Source organism: Bos grunniens, chromosome 2 (assembly GCF_055505025.1).
Source record: "Bos grunniens cultivar Pamir isolate PY7600 chromosome 2, Bosgru_T2T1.0, whole genome shotgun sequence".
Taxonomy (NCBI): Eukaryota; Metazoa; Chordata; class Mammalia; order Artiodactyla; family Bovidae; genus Bos; species Bos grunniens.
In genome coordinates this window covers 18,736,260-18,762,431 of record NC_141166.1, presented here as the reverse complement: position 1 = coordinate 18,762,431, position 26,172 = coordinate 18,736,260, and the positions used below count along the sequence as shown (strand labels likewise).

General features: G+C 44.8%; 1 protein-coding gene across 11 annotated transcripts in view; it reads left to right on the top strand.

Annotated features, from left to right (window-relative positions):
- The window catches only part of FBXO36 (F-box protein 36), a 114,882-nt gene that overhangs the window by 77,162 nt on the left and 11,548 nt on the right, over positions 1 to 26,172 (top strand). For 2 of the 11 annotated variants that reach the window (XR_015141139.1, XR_015141133.1), the window contains exons 3-5: positions 6,281 to 6,453; positions 22,100 to 22,475; positions 24,742 to 25,128. Coding sequence is in view for 7 of the 11 variants with exons in the window: in XM_086337351.1 (XP_086193477.1) it covers positions 6,281 to 6,453; positions 14,725 to 14,988 (437 nt within the window). In the remaining 4 variants the exon portion in view is untranslated. Of the gene's footprint in view, positions 1 to 6,280; positions 6,454 to 14,724; positions 15,138 to 21,930; positions 22,615 to 24,741; positions 25,129 to 26,172 lie in introns of those variants that run through there. The other 9 variants (XR_015141142.1, XR_015141154.1, XM_086337368.1 and 6 more) reach the window with 7 other exon arrangements.

Genomic DNA, 26,172 nt, shown 5'->3' with positions numbered 1-26,172 from the left:
CACCAATGTTTAGTGTAATCAGAGATACATGTTAATTGTGCCAAGCTGGGCGTGCACATTCCCTGATTAGTTATGATGTTGAATACCCCTTCTTATATTTATTGACCAATTTCCTCCTGAGAGCTGCTAATTCATCTCCTTTGTCTATTTTTTATGACTGGTTGTTTACCTTCTTTGTATTCATTGTAGAAACTTTTTCATGTATATTTTGAATACCAATTCTTTGGTTTGGCTATATGTGCTACAGATATTTCACCAACTCTTTGGTTTATCTTTTCACCTTGTTTATGAGTTTTACTCATAAAGAAGTTTATGGTTTTAATGGAGTTCAAATTTGTCAATCTTTTCATATATGACTTGTACTTTTGTGTTTTGTTTAAGAAATCTTTTCCTACCTTGATTTCATAAAGATATACTCCTATGTTTAATTCTAAATATTTTGTGACTTGTTTCTCATATTTGGTCTTTAAGATATTTCAAGTTTGCTTTTGGTTATGATGATATGAAATATTATTATTTTTCTGTATGGCCTGTCAATATGGCCAGCACCATTTAAAGGATAGCTTATTATCCCACATAATAATCCCATCCTTACATTTTGCAAGTTCCAATGTACATCTGCCATTTACAGGGATATTTAATTCTGTTGGTCAATTATTCATCTTACACCAACTACACTGCTCTCATTACAATTTTTATAGTAAGTTCTCTTACCTGTGGAGATGAATTCATCTGCTTCCTCCTTCTATTCTTTTTTAAAAAAATTAATTAATGTATTTATTTTTAATTTTTTGGTTGTACTGAGCCTTTATCATTGCAAGTGGGCTTTCTCTAGTTGTGGCAAGCGGAGGCTTCGCTTCATTGCCATTCATGGGCTTTTCATTGCGGTGGTTTCTCTTGTTGTGGAGCACAGGCTCTAGGTGCATGGGCTTCAGTAGTTGGAGCATGTCAGCTCAGTAGTTGTGGCTCAAGGGCTCTAAAGCACGGGCTCAGAAGTTGTGGCACAGGCTTAGTTGCCCTGAGACATATGGGATCTTCCTGGATCAGGAATGAAACCCGTGTCCCCTGCGTTGGCAGGCAGACTCCCATCCACTGAGCCTTCAGAGATGTCCCAGTCTTTTTAAAATTAATTATTTATTTTTGGCTGTGCTGGGTCTTCTTTACTGTGCAGGCTTTCTCTAGCTGCAGCGAGGAGGGGCTGCTCTCTAGTTACGATGCATGGGCTTCTCACTGTGTTGGCTTCTCTTGTTGTGGGCACGTGGTCTGCAGCAGTGCAGTGCGTGGGCTCAGTAGTTGCAGCTCTGGGACTCTAGAGCCAAAGCTCAGTAGTTGTGGTGCATGGGCTTCCTGGATCTTCCTGGACCAGGGCTCAAACCAATGTCTCCTGCATTGTCAGGCAGATCTTTTACCACTGAGCCAGCAGGGAAACCCCTCATTCTATTCTTTACATGGGCTGTTCTTGACATTTTATTCGGCCTCTGAGCTTGAAGATCGGCTGGTAAATCTATGCAGAGCTCCCTGCTTAAATTCTAATTGGATTTGGATTCACTTTTTAGGTTTTTGACAGAACTGTGATCCTTTGCTCTTCCTAACATGAGCATGGTGTTTCTCTCCATTTATTTAGATTTAATATTTTCTTCATTATGGTCTTATATACCTTTTGTTCAAATTCTTTCCAATCACCTTACAATTTTTTATAGTTAAGAATAGAATCTTTAAAAAAAGTTTAAGAAATTCTGTTTTGACTATAGAAAACACACATGTGCTTTCAAAGTCAAAATTGTAGAAAAATGTACATTCAGAAGTTTGCAAAACTTTCTGCCACTACATAGCAAGGATTCCCTTTCCTCCAGCTTTTTCCTTCCTTTTCTCCAGTTTTCTTTTTTTTTTTTTTAATAATATTTTCCTCACTTTTCTTTAAACCTACCCTGTAAAGCCTCCTCAGAGTCTGTCAGACTTCTGTTTACTTAGTATAGTATTTGGGCTTCCCTGGTGGCTCAGACAGTAAAGAATCCGCCTGCTATGTGGGAGACCTAGATTTGATCCCTCAGTTGGGAAGATCCCCTGGAGGAGGGCGTGGCGACCCATTCCAGTATTCTTGCCTGGAGAATCCCCGTGGACAGGGGAGCCTGGCAGGCTACAGCCCATGGGGTTGCAAAGAGTCGGACACGACTGAGTGACTGAGCACAGTATAATATTTACTGAAGGTTTTTCACACTTTAACACTCTCCTCAGTTCAGTTCAGTTCAGTTCAGTCGCTCAGTCGTGTCCGACTCTTTGCGACCCAATGGACCGCAGCACACCAGGCCTCCCTGTCCATCACCTGCTCCTGGAGTTTACCCAAATTCACATCTGTTGAGTCGGTGATGCCATCCAACCATCTCATCCTCTGTCATCCCCTTCTCCTGCCCTCAGTCTTTCCCATCATCAGGGTCTTTTCCAATGAGTCAGCTCTTCACATCAGCTGGCCAAAGTATTGGAGTTTCAGCTTCAACATCAGTCCTTCCAATGAACATTCACAACTGATCTCCTTTAGGATGGACTGGTTGGATCTCCTTGAAGTCCAAGGGACTCTCAAGAGTCTTCTCCAACACCACAGTTCAAAAGCATCAATTCTTCAGTGCTCAGCTTTCTTTATAGTCCAACTCTCACATCCATACATGACTACTGGAAAAACCATATCTTTGACTAGTCAGACCTTTGTTGGCAAAGTAATGTCTCTGCTTTTTAATATACTGTCTAGGTTGGTCACAGCTTTTCTTCCAAGGAGCAATCATCTTTTAATTTCATGGCTGCAGTCACCATCTGCAGTGATTTTTGGAGGCCCCCCAAAATAAAGTCAGCCATTGTTTCCACTGTTTCCCCATCTATTTGCTATGAAGCAATGGAACTCGATGCCATGATCTTAGTTGTCTGAATGTTGAGTTTTAAGCCAACTTTTTCACTCTCCTCTTTCACTTGTGCTTCATCCAGCCCAGCATTTCTCATAATGTACTCTGCATATAAGTTAAATAAGCAGGGTGACAATATACAGCCTTGATGAACTCCTTTTCCTATTTGGAACCAGTCTGTTGTTCCATGTCCAGTTCTAACTGTTGCTTCCTGACCTGCATACAAGTTTCTCAAGAGGCAGGCCAGGGGGTCTGGTATTCCCATCTCTTTTAGAATTTTCCACAGTTTATTGTGATCCACACAATCGAAGGCTTTGGCATAGTCAATAAAGTAGAAATAGATGGTTTTCTGGAACTCTCTTGCTTTTTCGATGATCCATCAAATGTTGACAATTTGATCTCTGGTTCCTCTGCCTTTTCTAAAACCAGCTTGAATATCTGTAAGTTCATGGTTCACATACTGCTGAGGCCGGGCTTGGAGAATTTTGAGCATTACTTTACTAGCGTGTGAGATGAGTGCAATTGTGCGGTAGTTTGAGCATTCTTTGGCATTGCCTTTCTTTGGGATTGGAATGAAAACTGACCTTTTCCAGTCCTGTGGCCGCTGCTGAGTTTTCCAAATTTGCTGGTATATTGAGTGCAGCACTTTCACAGCATACTGTCCTCAAGCTCATTCAAATTTCCGCTACTTGCCAGTTTCAAAGCCATTCTCACATTCTAGGTTTCCACAACAGTTGCAAGTACCTTATTGTCTACGGTTGTGTAATAAATTACCCCCAAACACAATGGCTTAAAACAATGTGTGTGTTTGTGTGTGTGTGTGTGTGTGCGTGCGTGCACATTCAGTTGTGTTGACTCTTTATGACCCCATGGATGGTAGCCCACCAGGCTCCTCCGTCCATGGGATTTCCCAGGCAAGAATACAGGAGTGGATTGCCATTTCCTTCTCCAGGGGATCTTCCTCACCTAGGGATCAAACCCTCTCCTCTTGTGTCTCCTGCACTGGCAACTGGATTCTTTACCACCGTACCACCTGGGAAGCCGTAAAAAATAATAAACGTTCATTAACTCAGAGAGTTGGGTCAGGAATTTGGGAGCAGCATAGCTCAGCCATTCTGCTCCAGGATCTTGCATGATGTCGTCTGAACCCCAGTCATCAGAAGGCTTGGTTGGCGCCGGAGGATCCAGTTCCACCATGGCTCACATGGGGACACACACACACACACACACGGCTCTTTCAGGTTCCTTCCCCACAGACCTCTCCACGGTGCTGTAGTGTCAGGTCATGGCCCTCGACTTCTCCGAGAGTGAGTGATCCAGGACAGCAGGACAGAAGCCCCGATGTCTTTGGTGAACCAGCCTTGGGATATTTTTGCAATTCCTCTTGGTTACCGAGGCCAGCCCTCATTCATGGTGGCTGGGAACACACAGGGGTGTGAATCCAGGAGGAGAGACGCAGGGTCTCTCTGGAAGGCTGCCTGTCACACACTCCTACACAAAGGAATTTTACTCTTCACAATGGAGTTTGTTCTAATCTTGTTTTCCTTATTTTAAAAGGTTGGTGACCTGTTGGCTATAAAAACAAAAAACATAAACATGCAAAAAAATTTTTTCTAAGTGCCCCCATACCTGTATACTTTGAAACTACCCTGTTACATACTTAGGGGCTATATGTCCTTTTATAACTTTATCTTAACTTTTAACTGTCATAACTTTATATCTGACAGCTTTTATAACTTTAACTTAAAAGACCTTATTGTTAGAGACCTTCTGTTTTTAAAAAGTGCTTATTTATTATTTTGACTGTGTTGGGTCTCAGTGGAGGCACACAGGGTCTTTGTTGCAGTGTGCAGTCTCCTCGTGAATTGACGCTTGTGGGCCTAGTTGTCCGACAGCACGTGGGTGGGATCTTAGTTCCCTGACCAGAGATTGAACCCTCAGACCTTGCATTGGAGGGAGGATTCCTAACCACTGGATAACCAGGGAAGTCCTGGTAGAGACTTTGTAACGTACATCTGAACATGTGCTTTGAGCGTTCTTTCCTGGCATTTTAAAATGTTCAAATATCTCCAGTTATTTTAAAGAAATTTATTATACTCAAGGTTTTGTTTTACCAATAAGTAAGTGCCTCTTTTTCCTTCTTATTCTGCTGGTGAGCCAGGGGTTCCCTGTGAGGATGAGTTTTTGAGGGGTTATTTTCCTCCCAAGAAAAACCTTGGACTTTAGAAGGGCTTTGAATTAGAAGCACTTGCGATTTAGAAGCAACTAAAACCCTTAATGCCTCTAGAAAGCTGGACTGACCAGTTTTGGAGAGAAATCTTATATGGATGGTTCTTCAGGTTAGCACAATCAGAGCTTTTACATAAATATAGCCCTCACCTTACATCCATTTTGAAATTGGAGAGTCATCAACCTCTAGGATCACCCGTCTGCCTGCTTATGCAAGGAGCCCGGTATTCTTGACAGCTTCATCCCACTTACCCTGGAAGGAATGTTCCATGTTGGGAAGGAAGTGTCCCCAAATCTTGGACACTTAGTCCCCTGTACAGAATCCATTCTGTCTATTCTGAGAGAAGTTCTCTAAAAAGGCCAGACATGGTGGTGCTTTTGGAGGCAGAAGTGAAAAATGAGCTTCAAGAAACAAAGTCTCCAGTGCTGGAACCGCCATGATCCACGTGCATAAAATCCTCTGTTGTAACCCCATTTTTCTTTCTCATAAAAGGACGGTAGCCTTCTTCCCTTCTTTCTTCCTCCCATCCATTCGTTCTAGATTATGAAAAAAATTACATCAGTGATACAGAGTTTATGATAAAAAAAAGATTGCAAAATACAGATAAGCAAAAGGAAGAAAAAAAAATCACCCCCTGGATTTAACCACTCATAATTCACAATTTCAAGGGAATGAAAAAACATGAAGAAGGAAGTTTGGTAGAGAAACAATGTATAACAAGAAGAGAACAAAAATCGATCAAAATTAAGGGCTATTAAAGTGTTTCACACCAATTTGGGGGCGGAGGGGTAGGAAAAAATGACATGGAGCAGCATTCTGCCTAGTCTCGGCGACTGGGAGGATGAAGATGGGGATGACATGAAGAGTAGTTAAGTCAGTTGTCTGGACTGGAATTTGGTTCATTCCATCACTGTGTTCAACACTGAGTAGACCTAAAAGATTTTGATCTCAGGGCAAAGGCAGCTGTTGGAAACAAATACTTTGTAAATACATACCACTGGTCCCAGAGACAGCTTGGTGAAAGTAGGAATGACTCAGCAAATCTAACATTGCTCTCAGGGGCAAAATGCCTCAAAGCTTGTCTTACTGATAACGATCATAGTTTTTATGTGACTGCACATGATAACCATGTTGTTTTGTTGGCTTTTTTGAATTACAGTTCAAATTGCCTTAATATTTGGTTCAAGAATATTAGACTATGTCTTCAATTTATGTGAAGGTAAATTTGACTTCCTTGAACGGCTCTCAGACAGTTTGCTGCTGAATATCATTTCTTACCTGGATCTTGAAGACATTGCCAGGCTTTCTCAAACATCACGCAGATTTGCAAAGGTAATAAATTATTTTGTGTCTCTGTAGAATTGTCCTTGTGCTTCCTCAAAATTGTTTAATTTCGTTTCAGGTTTTCTTATTGTTAAATATAGAAGTGGTTTGTCATTTATATTTATTTCAGCAAGCATTTAGCATTTGTTGAATTCTTATTTATGACAGATGCTGTCCTAGGCACAGAAGCAACAGAGTTGAAAAGACATTATTCTTGCACTTGAGAAACTTACAGTCTAATAGAGAGCCATACAAGTACAAATCATTACAGTGTAGTGTTAGCAAGTCAACAAGGGAAGTGTGAAAAGGCACGAAGAGTACCAAGTGATTTCCTCTGCCTGGTTTCACAGAAATGGGTTACTTTATCTGGGTTTTGAGGGGAAAATAGGGGTTTGTCGTGTGGTCTGGCCAGCTAGGGATATTCCAGGTCAGAGGGGCATTCCAAGTCCAGGCAGGAACTGGGCAGAGGCATGGTGGCATAAGAGAAGAAGGCAAGTAGTCATTACTCCCCATCCACTTCCATTTCTTCCAGTAAGAGCCCTTTTCTGAATTACCTGTCCTCCCACTATGGTGATTCTCAGGCACTGCTCATTGTAGTGCCTGTTTTTTTGCCCCATGCCCCAAGCTCGTCAAAGCTCTCTTACTAACTCTGGATCCTCAGCAGGACACAGGAATGGAAAACACAGTGGTGATTTCAACCAACATTAGGACCTTGATGCAACTATTATTAGTTCCTCTCCCTAGATCCTGGTTCCTGCCCTTTCAGCCATTATTCTAGAGTGCTGCTGTGTACTAAACACACACATACTATCCTTCCATTATGGGGCTTCCCTGGTGGCTCAGTGGTAAAGAATCTGCCTACAATGCAGGAGCTGCAGGAAACGTAGGTTAAGTTCCTGGGTTGGGAAGATCCCCTGGAGGAAGGCATGGAAACCCACCTCTAGTATTCTTGCCTGGAGAGTCCCGTGGGCAGAGGAGCCTGGCAGACAACAGTACATGGGGCCACAAAGAGTCAGACATGACTGAAATGATTTAGTATGCTTTTGGGCTCAAGTTGGACTTCCATCACAGCTCAGTTGGTAAATCCACCTGCAATGCAGCAGACCTGGATTCGATTCCTTGGTTGGGAAGATCCTCTAGAGAAGGGATAGGCTACCCACTCCAGTACTCTTGGGTCTCCCTTGTGGCTCAGCTGGTAAAGAATCCGCCTGCAATGTGGGAGACTTGGGTTCAGTCCCTGGGTTGGGAAGATCCCCTGGAGAAGGGAAAGGCTACCCACTCCTGTATTCTGGCCTGGAGAATTCCATGGACTATATAGTCCATGGGGTCTCAAAGAGTCAGATACAACTGAGTGATTTTCATCATCATCATCATGGGCTTAAGTTAATCAGAGTTGGAGTCTGTTGTTTGCAACTGAAGAACCCTAACTCAGTATTTAGCTGTAATGTACCAGAGCAACGTCCTTTCACAAGACAGTGTGCAATATCTCCCAAGGTGATTCAAATCATAATCTTATTATGTAAAAAGTCAACATTTTTTCCATAGTTATACAATAAAATTTCTTCATTTTTGTATATTAAGTTACACAGTCTGTATTACTTAGTATACCCCTTTTTAGTACAAAAACATATATACTTGATTTCCCCCCCACCTAAAATGGAGGACCAGAAACAGGTATTATGAATAATCATCATACCGTATGTTTTTTTTTCCACTTAAAAAAAAGGCGTTAAAGTTAAGAGTTTTGTACTTGTTGCTGCTAGGAAGCTGATTATTCATATTTTTAAAGAAAGGAGGATTCTTGTTTGTTTGCTGTTTGGTTTTTTTGTTTTTTAATTGATATGCAATTGACTCACTCTGTGAGCTCCAGGTGCATAGCGTGGTGACTTACTGTTTCTATACATCACAAGATGATCACCACTGAAGGAGAGTTTTAAGTGAATAAAATATAGGAGTGGGAATGTATGAAAAGCTTATCCTGGGGCCTGGGTCTGTCCTGAAAGTCAGTGGAAGGATTTGATAGAAAGTAACAGCAGCTGCAGGAGCTCGAGGAATCGATTCCTCACGTGGAGCAGCTGTCTTTCCTCCGGGTTTTGCTCATTGCCATTTGCTAGTCCTCTCCCTCTCAGTGTCCTGCCATTATTTTAGCGCAATCTTGATAATAGCCTCCATAATTTACCCAGAGCTCTAAAGTAAGGCTTTTCTAGGTTGCTGATTTCAGCCCTCAGAATCCTTGCGGAGCAGAATTATTCCAAGATGGAACATGATCCAAGGCTGCTGCTTTTTTTTTTTTCTTTCTGTGTAATATTAACCTTTCATTTCTGTCTTTAGTCTGAATATTGTGGTCATTTGCCTATTTTCCCCTTCATTTATAAACTACTTTCATTTTTGTTTTTGTCCCATCAGTTATTACATTATTTTATTAAGAAGTCTTCTATTTCAAACTTTGGGGGCATTTTTCAGTCATGGAATTGATTTATTATCAATGAACATTTCCTGAGCACTGACGACATAGGAAAAAACCTTCTATACGTCGAGGGCAGCCATATGCGTCCATCAGTCCCTGACCCCGAGGAGCTCGTCATCCTGAACTGGGGGCAGGTTTACTGGCAAATTATTCATGTCCCTGTCCCGCCCTTCCCTGTGGTCCCAGGGAGGGATGTCTCCTTCCTGTTCCAGGTCAGTGCCATCTGCCACCTGGTGCCAAGGTCTAGCTGGAGGGATTTCAGGTTGTCACTTATCTGCTTTTTCTTTTTTTTTTGAAAAGAAAAAAAAGATTTTATTTATTTCTTTTGACCATGCTGGGTCTTCGTTCTGCACTCGGACCTTTTTCTCTAGCTGCAGTGAGCGGGGACCACTCTCTAGCTGGGCTGGGAGGGCTTCTCTTATTGCGGAGTGAGGGCTCTAGGGTGCACGGGCTTCAGTAGTTGTGGAGTGTGGACTCAGTAGTTGCGGCTCCCAGACTCGAGGGCACAGGCTCAGTAGTTGTGGCCCAGGGGCTGAGTTGCTCTGCGGCAGGTAGGATCTTCCCAAATCAGGGATAGAACCCGTGTCTCCTGCATCGGCAGGCAGATTCTTGACTACTGAGCCACCAGGGAAGCCCTTTTTCCTCTGTGTACTTGTTGTTATGTGTATTTTTGCTTTTTATTTATAAAAATTTTAGATTTATAAAAGTGTTGTAAAGATGATGCAAAAGGTTTGAATATGCCCTTCACCCAGCTTCCCCTAACCTGGGACATTTATCAGAACTCGGCAGTTAATGTTGCTCCAATCTATTAGCGAAACCACAAACTTGATTTGTATTTCATCACTTTTTCCACCAACGTCCTTTCAGTGTTTCACAATCCAATCTGGGATACTACCCTACATTTAGTTCTTATTTCTAAATCTTTCAATTGTTTTTTCCTCTCAGTATATTGATTTTTCTCAAGTCAGTCTCATCCTTCACAAAACAAAAACTCTTGACTATATTCTTATTAAAAAAATTTTTGGCCTCCAACACTGCACAGCATATGGAACTTCCCCAACCATGGATTGAATTTATGCCTTGATCCCTGGGTTGGTAAGATCGCCTGGAGGAGGAAATGGCAGCCCACTCCAGTATTCTTGCCTGGAGAATCGCATGGACAGAGAAGCCTGGTGTGCTACAGTCCTTAGGGTCGCAGAGTCGGACACAACTGAAGCAACTCAGCACGCACGAAGTGGAAGTGCAGATTCTCAGTCACCAACCACTAGGCCACATGGGAAGGAAGTCCTCTCGGCTCTATTCTTATTCAGTCTCTTTTCTTCCCTGTTTGGGAAAGGATTTCCCAAAAAAAAAAAAGGATTTACATGTCGGTTCACACTCAGCAAACCAGCGTCATTCATCCGACTGAGATTTTATAATCCCTGAGAAAATGGGAACAGTAAGGCTGTGTCCAGGTGACAGTGTAAAGAATCTGCCCTCCAATGCAGAAGATGCAAGGGATGTGAATTTGATCCCTGGATCGGGAAGATCCCCTGGAAGAAGAAATGACAACCCACTGCAGTATTCTTATCTGGGAAATACCATGAACAGGGGAGTCTGGAGGGGCTACAGTCCATAGCATCACAAAGAGTCAGACATGACTGAGTGACTGCACACACACACACATACACAGGTGGTAACAATATAAATTTGTTTCATATAAATGACTATTCTTTAACAGAGGTCAGCCCTTCCTACTGGGGGGAGATTTAAAATATCCCTTCTTTTATAAAACAATGGTATTAAAACATGATAATTTTAGCAAATTACCCTTACTTGGAGAATTACAAAGTGAGCAATCTTCTTTTGGTTCTTAATTGTTGTTTTGTTTGATTTCTAAAAATTTCACTGGTCTTATAACATCCAGAATTCTGGGAATCCCTGCTCTTCTGTCTGCCCACCCCTCCTCTCTCATCTCCCCTCTGTCCACGCCTCTGTCCACGCCTCCTAATATCTCTGGCCTCATTCACAGTAACCTCTCGGTTGTCACATCCAAAGGATGAGGCCTCCCACTCTCTGACCCATCTCTGCTTCCAGGATTCTCTGGCGGGTTTCTTCCTGGTGGCTTGCTTGCTGATTCATTGGCTAAACCTTTCATGCGGGCTGAAGGGGGCTTTCTAAAATACACGCTGGTCATGTCATGGCCCTGCTCAGTGACCCTTAGTGATGTGCCATCTTTTTCAGAATGAGATCCAAAGTCTTGGCTGGCACTTCAAGCCGCTGCGTCCCAGCCCCTGGTTCCCGCCCACAGCCCCAGCAAGGTAGACGGTGCGCTGTCCTATGTGCTCAGCTTTCTGTGCCCCCAGGCCTTTCTTATGTTGTTCCCTTCAGCTCAGACGGTAAAGAACCTGCCTGCAAAGCAGGAGACCAGAGTTCAATCCCTGGGTTGGGAAGATCCCCTGGAGAAGGGAATGCCAACTCACTCCAGTATTCTTGCCTGGATAATCCCATGGACAGGGGAGCCTGGTGGGCTACAGTCCATACGAGTCGCAGAGTCCATGACTGAGCAACTAACGCTTTCTTTTGGAGGAATGTCCTCCCTTCTGACACACCACTCTTAACTCCTGAATGCCCCCTCGCTTGTTTGGGTTTTGTGCTATGTCAATTTTGTTTTATTTTTGAAAAAGAAAATTGATTTACATTACAATAACCAGGTTGACAATTGAAAAAAAATTATGTCTTTTAATGTGTAGTAAAAAGTGATTTTCCCTCCCATTCTTGATCCTCATTCCTCTAATTCTCATCTCCAGCAACAGTCATGTTACCAGTGTCTTGTATGTCCTTCCAGAGAGAGTCTATGCACATGTAAGTGTGTGTGTGTGTGTGTGTGATGTGTGAGCATATAAACATATATACATATACACACTCTTTTTAAAAAGCATAAAAGCATATGGTAGCACTTTATATATTGTTCTCTGTCAGTGTTTTTATCTAAAACATGTTTTAGATACTCTTTCATGTCTACATATAAATCTTCAATTTAGAAAAGTGATTTAAGTTATTGTCATGTGGACAAATTGTAATTTTTAAAACTAGATCCCTAATGATAGACATTCAGATTGTTTTCCCTCTGCTATTTATAAATAACGCCCCAGACTATGGCCAGACCAGACTCTGCAGAACTGAGTTTGCCTTGGAAGCATAAAGACACATGAGAGACACAGAGGGTGTGGGGACTCTGGGTGGGCGGGAGTCTAAGCCTGGGAGAGCCCGTGGTGCTAGCCCACAGCCAAGTCTGCAAGTTTCCACTTATCACACTTAATGCCACCAGTGATCAGGGCCATCTGGCTGCCTGGCCTTGCTCTGATTTCACGTTGACCAAGCCATGGAGCCTCCAGGGATGAGCATCCAAAGGTCTGGTGAGCTGGAAGGTTGTATTTCTCTGGGTAAACCAACACAGAGGCATCCTCCCTATCGGTGCTGTTTAGTCATTCTGTGTGCTGTGTGCTAAGTCGCTTCAGTCGTGTCCGACTCTTTGTGACCCTGTGGACTGCAGCCTGCCAGGCTCCTCTGTCCATGGGATTCTCCAGATAAGAATACTGGAGTGGGTTGCCATTTCCTCCTCCAGGGGATCTTCCTGACCCAGGAATCGAGTCTGCATCTCCTGCATTAGCAGGTAGATTCTTAACCATCTGAGCCACCAGGGAAGCCCCTCTTCTTTATTGGAACTTGGCTCAGATGAGCACACCCTTGAAAGGTGGGTCCTGTGTCACGGGACACCAGAACATCACACTGAGGGCCAGCCCTGGGGTTGTGGTGGGCTCACAATGGCACCCCACTCCAGTACTCTTGCCTGGAAAATCCCATGGATGGAGGAGCCTGGGAGGCTGAAGTCCATGGGATCACTAAGAGTCCGACACAACTGAGCGACTTCACATTCACTTTTCACTTTCATGCATTGGAGAAGGAAATGGCAACCCACTCTAGTGTTCTTGCCTGGAGAATCCCAGGGATGGGGGAGCCTGGTGGGCTGCCGTCTATGGGGTCACACAGAGTCAGACACGACTGAAGCGACTTAGCAGCACTGAGGTGAGGCTGCCACGTGAGACCTTCCTGGGGGCTGCTGAGGTCCAGATAGGAAGAGGTAGGTACGATTGTGACTAGCAAATGGACATATTTGTCTCGTCCCAGGAACTCAGGGACAGGCCCCCGTGAAACCCACTGAGGAAGAAAGTCCCTCCTCTGTCACGTTTTGGCCTGTGGAGAGCAGATATTTCCTCATGGTCCCAAATTCTCTATGACCTGTGAGTCCCAGGTCTGGCCAAGTAGGCAAGCCACCTGGGGAGCCAGTGGATACAGCCAGGCCAGGCTCCAAGCGTTGGATTGGGTAGTTCTTGGTGGACCCAGCAAGTGCATTTATTTACAACCCCAAAATTCTAAGCATCTGGGACAAGAATCTGACCACTTGCTATTAAAACTCTACAGATAAAATATCTCATGAGACTCTGAAAGGCTGGAAGCCTGGGGTGGGGGTGACAGGGTTGTTTTGACATCTCCACTGTGTACAGAGTGTGGGTGTTTAAATCAGCTTGAGGCCAAGAGAGCTGGGTTCTGTTCTTCACTCAGTGACTCCCCACCATGAACCCTGGGCAGCCACACCCGTATCCTCTCTCAGCCTTAACTTTCACATTGTAAAAGGAAAGATTTCAGCTATTAATAGGTACGTCCTAGGATCCCTGATGCGAAGAACTGACTCATTTGAAAAGACCCTGATGCTGGGAAAGATTGAGGGCAGGAGGAGAAGGGGATGACAGAGGATGAGATGGTTGGATGGCATCACTGACTCAGTGGACATGAGTTTGAATAAACTCTGGGAGTTGGTGATGGACAGGGAAGTCTGGCATGCTGCAGTCCATGGGGTCACAAAAAATCAGACACGACTGAGCGACTGAACTGAAGGATCCATCCCTTACAACTTCTGCAGTTTATGTATGTTAAGTTCATGCACCACCACCAGGGGGAGCTAAATCCACGATCAGCTATGTTTTGGATCCAAGTGGCTGGAATCAGAGTCAAGATGGGTCTTTTGTGTTTTGCACCCTGACATGCATCAAGCCAAAGAGCCCCAGGGTTTGGAGTCCTGGCTGGGGGTATTTTGTGCACCAACTTATAATGCAAAACAAAACTAAATATTTTCCTTATGAAATATGATGAGCCATAAATGAAGTTACACTGGTGGAAATTTCAGCTCTAAGAATTCCTTCCTTTCCCCCTAAACCTCATCATTTTCTCCAATAATCTCTGTTATATAAGATACACTGACACCCTGAAATGTATTGTGCTGGGAAAGATATAATCATCTAGAGTTCATATTTTTAAAAGGAGGTTCAGATCTGTTTGTTTTTTTTTAATACTAAGAAATCTTTTAAGAGTTTTCCTTTATTGTTTATATTTAGAATACGTTGTAATCCGAGTAGAGAAACTGGACCTTGAAGGACTGTTGAAGGTGGGATAAAACAATGAATGACCTGCCTAACATCAAAGTGTCTGGAACGTTGTCAGTATCATAAGATTCAGTATTGCTGTTTAACAGTAACGTTCATGATGTGAATATAATAGTTTTTGCCTTTAATATTTATGCAGAAAGGGTCTTAAGTGATGATGCCCTATTATTCTATTCCTTTCTGTTTGTAATTCACTCTTTTCCTTTATTGGAATACGTTGAGGCCAGCATGAAGTATGAAAGTAAAGACTATAGCCTGCTTTCTGCTCCAAAGTGAGTATAATAGTATCATGAACAGAGATAATGCTTACATGCTTTTCCCCTTCTCCAGAAAGAAAGCAGAATGCATGGGAGCAAAGCAGGAGCCCACCAAGGCCAGGCCAAGGGTGGTGAGAGTGGACTGCTTGGCCTCCTGAAGTTACGGGTGGGGTGGGTAGTGGCAGCTGGTACGACCAGTTGGGTCCACACACCAGGTGGGTCCGTGGTGGGGGACATCAGTCAGGCGCATAGTCAGTTCACCTTCAGACAGCTGTCACATGGTGGCGGGAGCTCTCAATCCTGGTGCTGGACCTCCCCAGACTCCCAACCATGGTGACTGAACTGGCCCCCCAGTAGCTAGGTGCCCATGGGACCTTGCTTTCCGGTGTCTTCTCAGAAATGACTGAGGTAGCATGTGTTCCGTCTCCCCTTCCTCCCCATCAATTACATCTTTCCAGGTACTTTACCCGTGTTACCCCCAGTAACTTTCACAGCACTAAAAGTTTAACATCATTTCCATGTAGTCACGGTAAGTACCACTTACTGAATATCTACTATATGCTAAGCATTGGATGTACATAATCCAGTGCAGTCCTCAAGCAGAGCTGTGGGATGGATGGGTAGAGACCACCCAGTCTTGATTATCAAGGAGGAAATAGAGACTCAGATAAAGCACACAAGCAATGAGCCGTGGAGCCTGGTGCTGTGCCCAGGCAGCCTTACTCAGTGGCCAGTGTGCTTAAATCACTTTATTTTGCTCCTTAGATGACCAAATGCAAGATCAGATGTGGAGACAGGCTTAGAGCAATAAGTAGGATGTCCAGGAGGACTTAATTATTAAGTGTCAGGGCCAGTGCTCAAATCAACTGTGTTTGCTGGTTACCTTGTCTACCTTGGTACCTGAAGAACGTAGGAAAAAGTTCTGTCTCTTAGAAGATGGAGTTAAGCATGCAAATGTGTTTTTTCACTCAGTTGGACAAGAGCTGCAGCAGGTAGGTCCCACAGTGACAGGCCGTGGCCTTGAAAGACTTTTCCTCGGGTCACATGGGAGCACCCATGAGCAGTAAGGCAGAAAAGGTCCTCACGCCTCAGGGCGTACCACTGTCCTTACTGCTGTGTGTGTGGTGCTTCGTCACTCCGTTGTGTCCCACCCTTTGAGACTCAATGGACTGTAGCCCACAAGGCTCCTCTGTCCATGGGGTTTCCCAGACAAGAATACTGGAGTGGACTGCCATTTCCTTCTCCAAAGGATCTTCCCAACCCAGGGATCAAACCTGGGTCTCCTGCATTGCAGGCGGATTCTTTACTATCTGAGCTACCAGGGAAGCCCCATCCTTCCTGCTATGTTACTGTATACTTGTGATAGCTCAGATTCCTTTTTAATACATCTTTAGAATATTTACCTCTGAGGCATTTCTAATGACAGGGCTTCCCCAGTGGCTCAGTGGTAAAGAATATGCCAACAATGCAGGAGCCTCAGGAGGTCCCTGGGTTCATTCCCTGCATGGGGAATATCCTCTGGAGAAGGAAATGGTAACCCACTCTAGTATTCTTGCCTGGAAAATCCCCTGGACGGAAGAGCCTGGTGGGCTACAGTCCATAGGGTCACAAAGAGTTGAACATGGCTGAGTGACTAAGCAACAACAACAGCATTTCTGCTGAACCAAGTCTGCAACCTTGGAATTTGTACTGGTTGGTGGTTTCGTTGCTAAGTTGTGTCCAACTCTTGTTACCCCATGGACTGTAGCCTGCCAGGCTTCTCTGTCCATGGGATTTTCCAGGCATTTGTACTGACAGAATGGATAAAATCAGAAGATGGCTTGAGTCTATAGCAGTTTCTCATTTCATTGATGGGATTCCACAAAGGTGATCCATCCTCAATGAGTTTCACTACAAGAAGGACCCCCGTCATTATCTTGTGAAGGAGTCAAAGCTTGTAGTCATCCTTAAATTGCAGTTACGTATCAAACACTAGAAAAGTTCAAAAGTTTTCACTACTCATCATATTAGGATAGACCAGGTTAGAGATTGTAACTTGGGGCACAAACCACCCTAAAACTCCAGTGGCTTGAGACAATAATAGATGTTCATTTCTCTCATGATTCACACCCACTGGAGGCTGACAGGAGGCCCTGCTCCACAAAGTCCCTCAGGGATTCAGGTTATAAAAGGCATCACTGTCTTGTAACTGAACATCTTTTACATAGCTGTTCAAGTCAAAGAGCTCATCTTTAATTCATCCTTTTCCTCCTGCTTCTCATTTAATTCACTAGCAAGTCACATGAACCCTGCCTTCAAAATATATCTACAGTCTGATCATTTCAATCATTTCTCACCTCCTACCTTGCCACTACCTGTTATGCACCCTCCTTATATCTTCCTGGATTTTCCAGAAGGAATGACACAGTAGATTTGCTTTCACCTGGGGAGGATAGCAGCGCACTTCATCGTTTTGCCTGAGTACTATGTCAGTTCTCCAGCTGTGAGTCATACTTACATCACAGAAATATTGACTCCTATACCTTCTTACCGGAGAAGGCAATGGCACCCCACTCCGGTACTCTTGCCTGGAAAATCCCATGGATGGAGGAGCCTGGTGGGCTGCAGTCCATGGGGTCACTAAGAGTCGGACACGACTGAGTGACTTCACTTTGACTTTTCACTTTCATGCATTGGAGAAGGAAATGGCAACCCACTCCAGTATTCTTGCCTGGAGAATCCCAGGGACAGGGTAGCCTGGTGGGCTGCCGTCTATGGGGTCGCAAAGAGTCGGACACGACTGAAGCGACTTAGTAGCAGCAGCAGCAGCATACCTTCTTACATGCTAGTCCACACTGATGACATCATGCTGCTGAGCAAGGGTAGCAGGTAGCTTAGGTGCCTTGGTGTAAGATATGTCCATGTGAAAGAGTTGGAGATGAACTCAAAAATTGAGAGACCTGCCATCTCCATGTGTTATCTAGAATCCATTGCCTTATTGTAACTTGCTACTCAAAAAGGCCTTCCCTGGACTCAGATGGTAAAGAATCTGCGTGAAGTGAAGGAGACCTGGGTTTTATCCCTGCATTGGGAAGATCCCCTGGAGAAGGGAATGGCAACCCACTCCAGTTGATTCTTGCCTGGAGAATTCCATGGACAGAGGAGCCTGGTGGGCTACAGTCAATAGGGTCACAAAGAATCAGAAATGACTGAATTGACGCGTCCTAAGAAAGCAACACAGCTCTTTGAGGATCTTTTTAGTTTTCAAGGTAACATACAACACATTTGAGTTTGCTTCTCTGATTCATTTACCAAGTAGCCCATAAAGCTGCCAGATTTAAGTGGGACCCAGCAGCTGGGCCAGAATGCAGGGTAAACAGATGAATCACTTGTTCCTTACGATCTAGCAGATTGGTACTTAGAGTGTCTGTGGCCTGTATGGCTATGGTCTATCTTGATCCTTGCATCATCAGGAAAATTACAGCTCATATCTCTCAGGTTTTAGAGCAAAGGCATGGATGCTTTTGCAGATAACTGTTCTGCTACTGAGAAACAGCTCTTGAATTCCTGTGGGGCAAAGGCTGATGTTTTGCATAGATGGTCTTGAACCAGATTTGGAGATTAATGTGGAATTTGGGGAAAGAGGTATTTGGATTGACTTTTCAGAATAATCCAAAGAATCAGGATATTTGTGTCCTATGGACTGTTCACCAAAGAGCACTCAGTGCCGAGGACATCTTCAGTAATGAGATGGATGAGGTGGTCTGTTCTGTGGACATTAGTTAGCTCCTATCCCCAGCTGGGTTCATAAACCAAGTGCCCAGGTGGCAAGGATGGAAGTTGTACATAGACTCAACCACATGAGTCTCCTTTTTTCAAGATTAATCTGGCCACCATCACAGGAGGGGCAATGCTGAGCCCCCAGGAAGGTACTCTAAGGTGGGGTCCTGTCATTAACAAAGTGCTCGGTGGGTTACACAGGCTTCCAGGTGGCACCAGTGGTAAAGAATCTGCCTGCCAATGCAAGAGAAGCAAGGAATGCAGGTTCAATCCCTGGATCAGGAATATCCCCTGGAGAAGCAAATGACAACCCACTCCAGTATTCTTGCCTGGGAAATCCCATGGACAGAGGAGGCTGGTGGGCTATAATCCACAGGGTCACATAAGAGTTGGATGTGACTTGACGACTAAACACCACCACCAGGTCAGTTACACTGGACCCTCTCCACCTGGAGGAAGCAGCGACGTGTCTTCCCAGGCTGAGGTTCCTTATCTGGGTCCGGGTCTGCTTTCCTGGCACACCGTGCTCCTTCAGCAACATCGTGTATAAATTGACCCAATGCCTTATTTTTCCATTATGGTAGCCCACACAAGATTGCTTTAGATGATTTTTTTCTGAAATAAATAAATTCACTTATTAAATAAATAGACATAAATACATAAGATAATGAGTACAAAATTTCCCACTCTTAGCATATACTCCACTATCTAGAAATAGTTGTTTTCAGCGAATGAGGGAATGGCTTTTTAGAGGCACTTACTCCCTCATCTCATCAGCTAACAGACAACACTTTGGAAGGTCGGAGTGCAGTCTGACAGGATGTAATACACGCTCCCAGTCACTGAGTGGAATGTGGTCCTCTTTCTTCTGTAGCTACAACCGAAGGATGGACGTGGGAGAACCCTCTCCTGGAGTCACACCTAATCACCAATGTGAAAAAAAATGTTGCTTTCTTCTTCACAGCTTTGGCTGCTACTAGGCTAGAAATGTTGATCGTCAAAGAAGCAATACATTCACGTAAAGAACAAGAATGATTCCACCAAACTAGAAATTAAAAGTGTTCCCAGTCTATCTGGGGCTCCTAATGCCACTGGACAAACAGGCAAAAAGAAAAAAGAAAAAGAAAAAACTACCCAAATGAGCATTACTATATTGACTCAGGTGATTAATCCTATTTACTAGAGAAAAATAGATTTGCTGGTTCTCAAGAGAATTACAGAGAAGTATTTCTAGGACTCAGACCATCTATGCACATGAGCTGAGTTTTTTTGTTTCTGTTTTTTGTTTTTTTAATTGGGCTGCACCACATGGTTTTCGAGGATCTTAGTTCCTCCACCAGGGATTGAACCCGTGGCCCCTGCAGTGAAAGTACAGAGTCCTAACCACTGGACCACCAGGGATTTCCTCTGGCAAATGCCTTCTAATACTGGCATATTCAATGGCAAAACCTAATTAAGAAAACTAAAATATCTTCTACCGATAAGATCAAGAAGTGCTCACACCTGACAGGAATTGGAGAAGGTTTGGATCACATCAGTCGGTATAGAATCTTGACCAGTTCAGGTGCTGGCTGAGGACAAAAGGAAGATGGAACAGGGAGTAGAATGAGAAAATCACAAACACAGCTCCTGCTGGCGACCAGTTTCAGAATCCAGGACTGTAGCAGCTCCCTGTATTTTCTTCCTCACCCAGTGATATATGCATTTGTATGTAAACCAATATTTCCTCTTTCCCTTTTGCCTAGTATTTTAAGTAGGGCAAGTTGGTACCCATTGATTATAATTCTAGGATACAAAGATGAACTGGGATTAACTAGAAGGAACAAGCCTCATCCAGAGGTCTGCAGTGACTGTTGGGATTTGGCAGGAGTGGGGTGGCAAGAGTGGAAGGCAAAGACTAGACACATTTTCAGCTGTGGGAGGACGAGGTGGAGTGTGGTGTGCTGCCACTGTTGTTTGAATGTTTAAATGTGAGAAGAAGGGTGTGTGTGGAGAAGAGCCTAGAGGTCAGACTGAGGAGCACGTACAGGGTCAGTGGTCATGGTGCATGGGCTCAGTTGCCCCTCGGCATGTGGGATCGTAGGTCCCCAACCAGGTATCAAACCCAAGTCCCCAGCATTGGAAAACACATTGTTAAGTACTGGATGACTAGGGAACTCCTGCTCTTCTTTCCGCTGCTAGATTTTCACATGTGATGACCACTGGATGGAACCCATGAAAGGGGGAATCAGGTTGGCGACAAACTCCCCTGAGTGCCCAGTTGGCACAGGAACAGTGGAACCAGGAAGTGTCCTGGGGCCCACATGGGACCCTTCTTCAAGCACATTTTGAGTTGCTGGGGTTATCACTGTGCTACGTCAAAAATCCAAGCATCTTTCAATGCTCCTGGTCTTGCATACACACACCAAAAAACAAACCATGGCCATCGCTAAGGTCAGAGATAATAAATGTTACGGAAGCTTTAAGAAGGATTTGGGGGCATGGCAGCAAGGGATCAGGAAATCTCCATGGTAAGAATGTTTAGTAGCAGGAGGCTGATGAACAGCGTTGTCATAAATGATGGTAGCAATTGGAAAAGTCCTGGTGGGAAATCTTTGGTTAGTGGAAGCTGAACTGTAGCAGCTTTGAGCTTGCAGGAGGGCAAAATGGTCTTGTGAAGATACTGGGCTGGAGGAGTCTTGTCTGTCCTTAACCTCCTGGCCCTCAAGTAAAGGACCAGAGAGCAGAAGGATATCCCGGGGACGGTATTCCATAGAACAGCTGTCTTTGCCCTGTGTCTACAGGCTCAGGGAGCAGACCGAATTTTCCAGGTCACTCTGCTGCATGGTATGATGTCAAGCATGCAAAGGACTTGGAGAGAAACTTGTGGACAGGACGCTGGGCCCAGGAGTGTGTAAATTTTAGGTGTGCCGATTGGCAGTCTCCAAGGGCTGCTTGTCTGTTTCGATGTGGTTCACCACTGAGCAGCCTGCAGTGAGCTAAGGTGTCCACTGAACAACCCCGGGGGAGAGGTGACTTATCTGTTGTTATTTAGTCACTAAGTCCTGTGCACCTCTTTTGTGACCCTATGGACTGTAACCCTCCAGGCTTTTCCGTCCATGGGATTTCCCAGGAAAGAATACTGGAGTGAGTTGCCATTTCCTACTCCAGGGGATCTTCCCAACCCAGGGATCGAACCCACGTCTCCTGTGTGGCAGGCAGATTCTTGACTGCTGAGCCACCTGGGAAGCCAGAGGTGACTTAAGCCAGGGTTTAACATGAAGGCACCTGAGCAGCAGTTAGCAATGCTTCTGCAGCCCTGGGTGAAGATGGGTCAACCACACATTGTCAGCCTCTGCTATGTGGCTAATCAAAAATTCACCCTACCAGCCTATCTGCATAAACTATGTTATGTTGTATGGGCACTATTTATAACTAGCTGGCATTTTGCATCTCAAATGAGATCAGGACTCGGTTCACTCTCTTAATCGAGTATTGCTCAGTCCTTTAGATACTTGGGTGCTTGCCTCTCTCCCCACAGAGGAAATTTCAGGAACTGGAACCATGGCTTGCATCTCTCCATGCATCCGCAGTGTTTCCTCCCAGGTCTCACGGGCAGCAGAAGTTGGACAGCGATGCTGAGTGAGTGAGTGAATGACTTTCCCTTAACCCGCATGTGATGTCACCGCCCTGACTTCTTCCACCCACAGTTGTGCATGTCAGACGAACTGTGGGAGCAGATCGTCCGGAGCTCCTGTGACCACATCACCCCCGACATGCGAGCCTTGGCCCAGGACATGGGTTGGAGACAGATGTACTTCACCAACAAGCTTCAGCTCCAGCGGCACCTCCGCAAGAGGAAGCAGTGGCAGGGAAGCCAGCGAAGCAGTCAGCTCTAGATGCACACGTTCCCGCCGCCGGGAGTAGGAGGCACGGCTGTGTTTTCCTTCTGTGTCAGACCTCTTCCGCTGCCTTCCCTTAAGGGAACCGCTGCCGATTCAAGGTGTCATAGAGTACTTGCACACACACGCAGCACCACGCCTGCCTCTGCCAGGCCTTTTGCCTGAACCACAGTCTCGGCTACAGGTCAGGGAGGGTCAGATCGTGACCCCGGCACCACTGGGGGGTGGGGGGCTGCAGGAAGGAGGCCCCCATGTCCTGCCACCCCATTAGAAAAGAGGCTTCTGCTGTATGGAAACAATAAATGATTATTGGCAGGTTTTTATTCCAGATGTATTTTATCTAGGCATTGGAAAGGGGGAAGTGGGCTTCTGGAGTTTTTCCTGGTGTTGTGTCATCTGAGTCCACCCACAAGTAGGTGGTTCAGTGTGCCCACAGGGAGCTGTGAGGGGACAGGGGCCACGGAGTTGGGGGCAGTGCTCCTGTGAGGGCAGCTGCCTCCCCGACTCTGCTCCTCGAAGCTGGTATTCAGGGCCCCCACCCTGTGGACCAGGGATGCCAGGCGTGTGTCCCCCAGGTGGACAGCCTCTGACCTGGCCCCCCGGGACGTGGCTGGAGAGAAGCCTAGACATTCTGCTTGTAGACTGGGTGCAGAGTTTAACTTCTCAGGACTTTATGTTGTCAAATAAACCTGTAAACATTTCTTAGAGAGATGCTGCTCCCCGCAAGGAATCTGGAGTATCATCACTTTCATAACAGGGATATTTTTTTTTTTTTGCGGGGAGGGTATTTGATCTTTATTTTTATTAAAATATTTTATACAGATTTTTAAAGGTTACTTTCCACTTATAGTTATTGCCAAGTATTGGCGGTATTCCCCATGTTGTACAATACATCCTTGAGCTTATCTTTTCCCAGCAGTTAGTACTGTCCACTCTCCCACAGCTACATTGCCCCTCCCCTTCCTGCCTCCCACTGGTGACCACTAGTTTCTTCTCTACACCTGTGAGTCTGCTTCTTCTTTTGGTAATATTCACCAGTTGTGTTTTTTAGATTCCACATGTGAGTATAACAGGGAATTTTAGGAACACAGGCTGGGACTTCCCTGGTGGCCCGGTGGTTAAGAATCCATCCCACAGTGCAGAGGACATGAGTTTGATCCCTGGTCGGGGAACTAAGATCCCACATGCCAGCGAGTTAGCCACACAGAAAGATCCCTTAGGACACAACGGAGACATGAAGAAATAAGTATTTAAAGAAAACACACACACACACACAGGCTGTGGTAATGGAGGTTGAAAACCCCAGCACAGTTTGTATTGTTAAGTTGGCAGAGGGGCAAAAGCAGTACAGTTTGCAGGGAGGAAAATTCTACCTCCCTGAGATGAGTTACTTTAACAATTGTTTTCTTCCTGAGAGCTCATACCAATTAAGTACCCATACAGCGAATAGTCTCATGACTCCTTTCAGGGTACAGAACAAAGTAGTTCTCAGCCTCCCATCACCTTATCAACCTTATCAGCGCTTCTTGCCTGCAATCTCCACTTTGCTACCTAGAAAAAATACAGCCCCCTCCCCAGGCCAGAGGACCTTCCTGTGATGCCCCGGGACATCCTAAATGGGAGCCAGAGGTGGGCTCTGGCTTTTCTCGACACCTCACTCCTCAGGAACAGCTCTCTAGCCATGGCTTAGTGACAGGTTCTTGTTTCCTGTTTTACTAAACCTGGATTCCTACCAGATCAGATTTTAGCCCTCATCCACGCGCCCTTAACACTCAGTCTTGGGTTTCCAGGGATGTCTGTGAAATCAAATGCAGTCTGCTTCCTGGCAGATGAAGTGTCTGTCAAAGTGGCGTCTGGATTTAGTCCAAGCACAAAGCAAAGATTTCACTGGCGAGAGACCCAGGCCTCCGGTCCTGCCCAGGAACGAGGCAGGGTGGCTGGCACACAGGCAGAGGGCTCGTGCCTCTGTGTGGCTCCTGCTGCTTTGCTTCACTTGGAAGTTCCAGACTTCACTCCCGGCCAGGTTTTCAGTGACAGGTTAATACCACGTGTGGACAGCAACTGTGTGCATGTACACTGTGGCAAGTCAACATAACTGTGTAAATATCAAATTACAACCCATTTGCGATCTTGATGCAAAATGTCAACAGCTTAAAAATTTCATGTGTAATGTTTTATCAACTGAGTTCTGAAAGCTTATGGGCATGCATAATAAGCTAGATTCAACCTGCATTAATAAGAACACAAATATGGCTGTTTAAGAACTTGCTATCTATATCAAAGGTTATAAGATAAAAAGATGCTAAAAATGAAATAATTAAAAATGAATTACTGTATGTTGGCTATTATTAATAGTTAAACAACATAGGTTATTAGCTGATTTTAATAATTATTTGCCCTCATAATTTCACTGCCTTATTACCTAATTGAAATTATTTTTACCAAAATAGGAGCAGTATCATCAACCTAAAATGCTGTAAGACACCAGCAACCTCAGTGGTCGATCATTCTGCCTCTCTCTCCCGCCTCCATGGGGAGGCGATGGTGGTTTTGCCTCTCCGCCTCTGCTGACAGTTTTTATGTGGACAGATAAATCTGCTTCGTTCATGACACATCGTTTCAGAGTGAAATGCCACAGCAGTTTATACTTTTGTCTCTTTTCGTCTTTTCACTCAAAAGTGCTTCTACCCGGCTATCACTCACCATTGTAACTGTAAAAGTAAAATGCTGATATTCTCCAATGACTCATATGTTTAGTGTTATAAAAATAATTTATTAACAGTCGCATATGTGAATATTTAATTTATAAACTAAAGAAATATGTATATTTTACTCCATGTCAACTTCTATTACTGCTTTTTATTCTTGAAGAGGTTAGTATATTACAAGCATTAAACTTTGATTATATGGAATCTGCAATCTAAAAAAAATAATTTTATTTATTTTTGGCTTTGCTGGATCTTGGTTACTGCACAGGCTTTTCTCCAGGTGAGCGGGTGCTACTGTCTAATTGCAGTGCACGGGCTTCTCATTGTGGAGCTTCTGTTCAAGGGCTTCTGTTGTTGGGGCGCACAGGCTCTAGGCACACAGGCTCAGGACTTTGGTTCGCGGGCCCTAGAGTGAGCAGGCTCCAGTAATTGTGGCGGACAGGCTTAGCTGCTCCGTAGCATGTGGAATCTTCCTGGACCAGGGATGGAACCCATGTCCCCTACACTGGCAGATGCATTTCTTATCCACTGTGCCACCAGGGAAGTCCCTGTTCCAAGCCTTTGACGAACTGGATTATTGCCCACTTTTCCATAAGCATACTATTATATGTGCATGTGTGTGTTCAGTCGCTCAGTCGTGTCCACAGACTGTACCCCACCAGGCTCCTCTGTCCATGGGATTTCCCAGGCAAGAATACTGGAGTGGCTTGCCATTTTCCCCTCCAAGGGATCTTCCCAACCCAGGGATTAAACCCATGTCTCCTGTGTCTCCTGTATTGGCAGGTAGATTCTTTACCACTGCGCCACCTGGGAAGCAAGCATACTACTATACATTTATTTAAATAATAATAAGCATATTCTTCTTCAAGGCCCTCACATGCTCTAATAGCAAGCCAGGTAAAGGACTGAGTTACGGAGTGGACCATGTCTCACTGGCACCTTCCCAAATTCAGTCCTCTCTTCTTCCTGCTACTTTCCTCCACCAAAGACCAGGCCTTCCCAAGAACTCGCACCTCTTCCCACTTTACCTGACATTGGAAGAGGCTCCCCAGTGCCAGTTTGAGACCCTCAGCCCAATCCTGCTTTGACTGCTGGAGGTCCACACAATTCATTTATGGCATCTTTAATGTATTGCCAGTGATCTGCTCTCTGCCCTGACTCAGTTTTCCTTTC